The sequence below is a fragment of the Otolemur garnettii genome, unplaced genomic scaffold (genome assembly GCF_000181295.1).
Source record: "Otolemur garnettii isolate 467f Iridium unplaced genomic scaffold, OtoGar3 scaffold00094, whole genome shotgun sequence".
NCBI lineage: Eukaryota > Metazoa > Chordata > Mammalia > Primates > Galagidae > Otolemur > Otolemur garnettii.
Window position 1 is genome coordinate 7,031,926 of NW_003852489.1, and position 6,569 is coordinate 7,038,494.

Below are 6,569 nucleotides of genomic sequence, written 5' to 3' on the forward strand. Positions count from 1 at the left end.
CAAGTGCAAGACCCCCCTCTCTTAAAAAATAGCCAGGTGTTGTGGTGGGGGCTTGTAGTCCCAGCTATTTGGGAGGCTGAGATAAGAGAATCTCTTGAGCCCTAGAGTTTGAGGTTGTGAGTTATGACACCATGGTACTCTACTGAAGGTGAGAAAGTGAGACGCTGTCTCAAAAAATAAATAAATAAAGGCAAATTAACATTTTGCAGAACTAACAGTTACTTGTGTACTGCATATGTTTTTATTGAGTTTCTCCGGTGTGCTTGGCACTTTAAAAGCATACACATTTGGCTAGGCACAGTGGCTCATGCCTATAATCCTAGCATTCTGGGATGTTGAGGTGACTGGATCACCTGAGCTCAGGAGTTGGAAACCAGCAAGAGCAAGAGGTCCCCTCTCTACTAAAAATGGAAAAAATTAGCCCAGTGTGTGGCAGATGCCCATAATCCCAGCTACTTAGAAGGCTGAGGCAGGAGGATGGCTTGATGGCTTGTACCCAAGAATCTGAGGTTGCTGTGAGCTAGACTATCACCATGGTGCTATAGCCTGGGCAGAAGAGTGAGACTCTCTCAAAAACAAACAAACCCCACCAAATTTGTATCGTATGTATTCTCTGCTTTTATTTCATTTAGTCAGAAGTGGGGGGAAAATACATGTTTAGAATTAATTCTCACCAAGTTCACCAGTGTGAAAAGTGCCAGAAAAAACAGATAAAAAGCTATAGATTTATTAAAGAGGGAAGTTTCTTAACTTAGTGTGAAATACTTAATTTCTGGCTTCAAAGAATAAACTTTGTACATTATACTATACATACCTATTATGTATTTGTTGAAAGGGTAATGAACAAATGTATGTTGTTTTCTGTTTTTGAAACAGAGTCTCAACTCTGTTGCCCAGGGGTTGAGTGCCATGATGTCATAGCTCACAGCAACCTCAAACTCTTGGATTTGAGCAATCCTCATGCCTCAGCCTCCAGAGTAGCTGGGACTACAGGTGCCTGCCACAATGCCTAGCTAATTTTCTATATTTAGTAGGAATGGGGGTCTCACTCTTGCTCAGGCTGGTCTTGAATTCCTGAGCTCAAGCAATCCACCCACCTCAGCCTCTTAGCATGCTAGGATTACAGGCATGAGTCACTATGCTCCCCTACAAATATATGTTGTAATAGATAGGATTCTTTGGTTTCCTATTACAGAAGCTCATTCAGATTAAAGTTTTTGTTTTGAGACAGTCTCTCTTTGTTGCCCCTGGTGGAGTGCTGTGGCATCACAGCTCACAGCAGCCTCAGACCCTTGAGCTCAAGTGATTCTCTTGCCTTAGCCTCCCTAGTAGCTAGAACTACAGGCACCCACACGCCTGATTATTTTTAGAGATGTGGTCTCATTTTAGCTCAGGCTGGTCTCAAACTCATAAGGTCAGATGATCCACCTACCTTGGCCTCCCAGAGTGCTGGGATTACAGGCATGGGCCACCACACCCTGCCCTTAGATTAAAGTTTTATTAGAAAGATAGAGAAGTGAGAGAAGAGCTAAACAGTTGGGCTGCTTGGGGATAGGGATCTTAAGATCCAGAGCCCCTAGACCAAAAAAATCTTGAGTAGTAAGTGACTGCACCCAAACATCCTTCTGTCCTTTTGTGTCTTACTCAAGATCCAGATTTCCGGAAGAAGAGATGTGGACTTTACCTTTTGTGGGGATGGGGTATTGTGATTGACAACCCTACCAGTACCGTAAGAAATGTAGGAGGGGGCTCGGTGCCTGTGGCTCAAGCAGCTAAGGCTCCAGCCACATGCACCTGAGCTGGTGGGTTTGTATCCAACCCTGGGCCCGCCAAACAATGACGACTGCAACCAAAAAATAGCCAGAGGTTGTGGCAGGTGCCTGTGGTCCCAGCTACTTGGGAGGCAGAGGCAGGAGAATCACTTGAGCCCAGGAGTTGGAGGTTGCTGTAAGCTGTATGCCCTGTAGGTTGCTGTTGCTGTGATGCCCTACCGAGGGCAACAGCTTGAGGCTCTGGCTCAAAAAAAAGAAAAAGAAATGTAGGAGGGTCAGCTCCTCAAAGGAAAGAGGGCTAAGGAGAGAAGTAATACTAGGCAGAGGAAGCCAACAGTTGTTTATTAGAGATATACAACATTTATAGAAGGCTTCTTATGGGCCAGGCTCCATACTATATTATTTATATGGATTATGATATTTGTGACATTTAATGCTTACAACAACTCTGAGGTAGTATTATACCCATTTTACAGAGAAGTAAACAGGCTTATTAAGGTAAAATAATTTGCTCAGCATTACAAAGCTAAGATGTAGTAGAGCTAAGTATATTTTATCTTGTCTTTTTGAATTCTTGTCTGATCTGTGTGCCATTTTTGTTTGTTCACAGAGTCTCATCAAGTTTTCGTGTATATGTGTTGTACAGTTCTAAAAGCTTGAAGAAGCTCTGCACTGAGGAAGATTAAAGCAGCTGTCTTTGCCAATTAGGGAATGGACCGTTTGGGTTCCTTTAGTAGTAAGTACAGTGGAAATAAGTCTTAGGTGAATATTAATAGCAAACAAGTAGAAGTTGATCAAAGAAGAAAAATAAACTTTTTGAAATTAAGCAGTAAGCCCCGTGAATCTGATCCTAAAGGAATTGTAAGAGTATCAAATCTGGACGGTGCCTATAGCTCAGTGGGTAAGGCACTGGCCACATACACTGAGGCTGGCGGGTTCAAACCCAGCCCTGGCCAGCTAAAATAATGACAACTGCTGCTCTAGGGCACCAGCCACATATGCCAGAGCTGGCAGGTTCAAACCTGGCCTGGGCCTGCCAAACAACAGTGACGACTACAACAAAAACATAGCCAGGCACTGTGGCGGGTGCCTGTAGTCCCAGCTACTTGGGAGGTGGAGGCAGCTCAACAAAAACATAGCCAGGCACTGTGGCGGGGGCCTGTAGTCCCAGCTACTTGGGAGGTGGAGGCAGGAGAATCACTTAATCCCAAGAGTTTGAGGTTGCTGTGAGCTGTGATGCCAAGGAGCTCTACTGAGGACAGCACAGTGAGACTCTGTCTCAAAAAAAAAAAGAGTATCAAATCAAAATAAAATTAACTGGTGCTTACTGATTGCCCACTGAACACATGACATGAACATACCACCCTGGTCTTAGAACAAAGCTGAGATGGAGCAGGAATAGTGTGATTAGCCTGTGGTTAGACTTTAAAAAAAAAAAAAATGAGATTTCTCTTTAGAACTAATAAGTACTTCAAGTACCTTAATAAGAAATCATGTCTGGGCTCAGCACCTGTGGCTCAAGTGGCTAAGGCGCCAGCCACATACACCTAAGGTGGCGGGTTCAAATCCAGCTCAGGCCCACCAAACAACAATGATAGCTGCAACTAAAAAATAGCCAGACGTGGTGGGTGCCTGTGGTCCCAGCTACTTGGGAGGCTGAGGCAGGAAAATCGCTTGAGCCAGGAGTTAGAGGTTGCTGTGAGCTGTGATGCCACAGCGTGCTACCCAGGGCGACAGCTTGAGGCTCTGTCTCAAAAAAAAAAAAAAAAAGAATGTCAGTAATGACCAGGTCTAGTGGCTCATGCCTATAATCTCTACTACCTGGAGGCATTCAAGACCAGCCTGGGCAATATAGACCCTGTCTCTTAAAGAAAAAAAGCACAGGGTGACACTTGTGGCTCAAAGGAGTAAGGTGTGGCCCCATGTGCCGGAGGTGGCGGGTTCATAATAGCCCTGGCCAAAAACTGCAAAAAAAAAAAAAAGAAAAGAAAAGAAGGACAATAATATCAGTGGTAGGATAAAGATATTTCTTCCCTTTCCCTTTAGTGGAACTTGTTCCTCTAAGTAAGCCATAGTATAATAATGCGGAGAATTATGGTATATGTGTAAAATAAATTGAAGTAGTTAGAACTGTAGAGAAAATCAGAGAATCACTCTCTGATTCTGAAGCTAGGAGATTGGGCAGAAATACAAATCCCACTGCTAGTTGTTTAGTAGTATCCCAATGAGAAGAATCAAAAAGAGTCTCAAGCTCTTTTTTTCTTTTTTTGAGACAGAACCTTAAGCTATCACCCTGGGTAGAGTGCCTTGCCTCCAACTCCTGGCCTTAGGCAGTTCTCTTGCCTCAGCCTTCTGAGTAGCTGGGACTACAGGCACCTGCCACAACACCCGGCTATTTTTGTTGTAGTTGTCATTGTTTCACAGGCCTGGGCCAGATTTGAACCTGTGAACTCCAGTGTATGTGGCTTGCGCCTTAGCCACTTGAGCTACAGGTACCACTCCAGAAAGATACTTTTTGAGGTCAGGTGTGGTGGCTCACACCTGTAATCCTAGCACTCTAGGAAACCGAGGTGGGTGGATTGCTTGAGCTAAGGAATTTGAGACCAGCCTGAGTGAAGGCGAGACCCCTTCTCTACCAAAAATAGAAAAACTGAGGCAAGAGGATCACTTAAGCCCAAGAGATGGAGATTGCTGTGAACTATGATGATGCCATGGCACTCTACCCAGGGTGACAGCTTGAGACTTTGTCTCAAAAAAGAAATGAGAAAAAAGGGGACAGTGACTGTGGCTCAGTGAGTATGGCGCCAGCCCCATATACTGAAGGTGGCGTGTTCAAACCCAGCCCTGGCCCAGCCAAACTGCAACAAAAAAATAGCGAGGCATCAGGTGGCGCCTGTGGCTCAAAGAAGTAGAGTGCTGGCCCCATATGCCAGAGGTGGTGGGTTCAAACCCAGCCCTGGCCAAAAACTGCAAAAAAAAAAAAAAAAAAAAAAAAATAGCCAGGCGTGTGGCGAGCACCTGTAGTCCCAGCTACTCTGGAGGCTAAGGCAGGAGAATCTCCTAAACCCAGGAGCTGGAGGTTGCTGTGAGCTGTGATGCCACAGCACTCTACTGAGGGTGACAAAACAAAAGTCTGTCTCTCTAAAAAAAGGCACTTTTTGGTATTGTTTTATGTTCAGCAGTTTCTTAAAGAAGCTCTAATTTACTTTCACTTTTTTTTTTTTTTTTTTTGAGAGAGTCTCACTATGTCACCCTGGGTAGAGTGCCATGAAGTCCACAGCTCACAGCAACTTCCAACTCTTGGGCTTAAGCACTTCTCTTGCCTCAGCTTCCCAAGTAGCTGGGACTGTAGGTGCCTGCTACAACACCTGGCAATTTTTTTTTTATTGTAGTTGTCATTATTGTTTAGCTGGCCCGGGCCAGGTTCGAACCCACAAGCCTCGGTGCATGTGGCTGGCAACATAACTACTGTGCTATGGGCACTGAGCCTTCAATATTTTATTTTTTTTTAGAGACAGGATTTCGTTCTGGCTCAAGCTGGTCTTGAACTCCTAAGCTCAAGGGATCCTCCTGTCTTGGCCTCCCAGAATGCTAGGATTACTGACGTGGGCCACCACACCTGGCCTACAAATAATATTTTAATGTATAACCTTAGATATATGTATGTTTATGTTTTTGAAGGTATAGTTACAGGGTAAATTCCTAAAACCAAGATTGCTGGGTCAAAAGACAAAAGGGTGCACAGTTTTGGTTAGATAAGGATAAATCTCTATAGGAGTTTATATATATATATAAAATACACTATTTTTGCATAAGTACTCTCTATATGAGTGCCTGTTTCCCCACAGCCCCACTAATATAGTATATTTTCAAGCTTTGGAATTTTTGCCAATCTGATAGGTGAGAAATTGTATCTCAGTATAGTCTTAATTTTTATTTCTCTTTTTATAAGAAACATTTATTTTGGTGGGGGGATAGAGATGTGGGTCTCATTCTGTCATCCAGGCTGGTCTTCAACTCCTAGGCTCATGCATTCCTCCCTTCTCAGGCTTCCCAAAGTGCTGGGCTTGTAGGTGTGAGCCAACATGCCTGGTCTTCATTTTTATGTTTTTTTTTTCCCTTAAATTATCATTTTGTGTCATTTGCAGTAGGATTTTTGGTCTTTTTTTCTCCCTCAGTTTTCAAAAGTTCTTCCTATAGGCTGGGCATGGTGGCTTATGCCTGTAATCCCAGCACTTGGGAGGCCAAGATGGGTGGATTGCCTGAGCTCACAGGTTTGAGATGAGCCTGAGCCGGAGCGAGAACTCATCTCTAAAAATGGGGGAATGAGGGGAGTGTGCTCAGCGCCCATTACACAGTGGTTACAGCAGGTTACAGCCCCGTAACACAGTCGTTACAGCAGATTACGACCCCATACACTGGGGCTGGTAGGTTCAAACCCGGTCCGGGCCAGCTAATCAACAATGACAACTGCAACAAAAAATAGCTGGGCATTGTGGCAGGCACCTATAGCACCAGCTACTTGGGAGGCTGAGGCAAGAGAATCGCTTAAGCCTAAGAGTTTGGGGTTGCTGTGAGTTGTAAAGCCACAGCACTCTACTGAGGGGGACATAGTGAGACTCTTTCTCAAAAAAATAAAATTAGGGTGGGATCCATAGCTCAATGGGTGGGGTACTGACTATATGCTGGGTTCAAACCCAGCCCTGGCCTGCTTAAAAAAAAAACAAAAAAACCCCCTATATGTCTCCGCACCAGTAGCACAGTGGTTATAGCGCCAGCCACATACACAGAGGGTGG

The 6,569-nt window shown here is 44.4% G+C and overlaps 1 protein-coding gene across 1 annotated transcript in view; it reads left to right on the forward strand.

The window, feature by feature from the left end:
- Positions 1 to 6,569, forward strand: part of TADA2A (transcriptional adaptor 2A) — a 70,097-nt gene that overhangs the window by 1,631 nt on the left and 61,897 nt on the right. The window contains exon 2 of the mRNA XM_003795616.3: positions 2,383 to 2,508. Coding sequence (XP_003795664.1) covers positions 2,484 to 2,508 — 25 coding nt within the window. The 5' untranslated portion in view covers positions 2,383 to 2,483. The remainder of the gene's footprint in view (positions 1 to 2,382; positions 2,509 to 6,569) is intronic.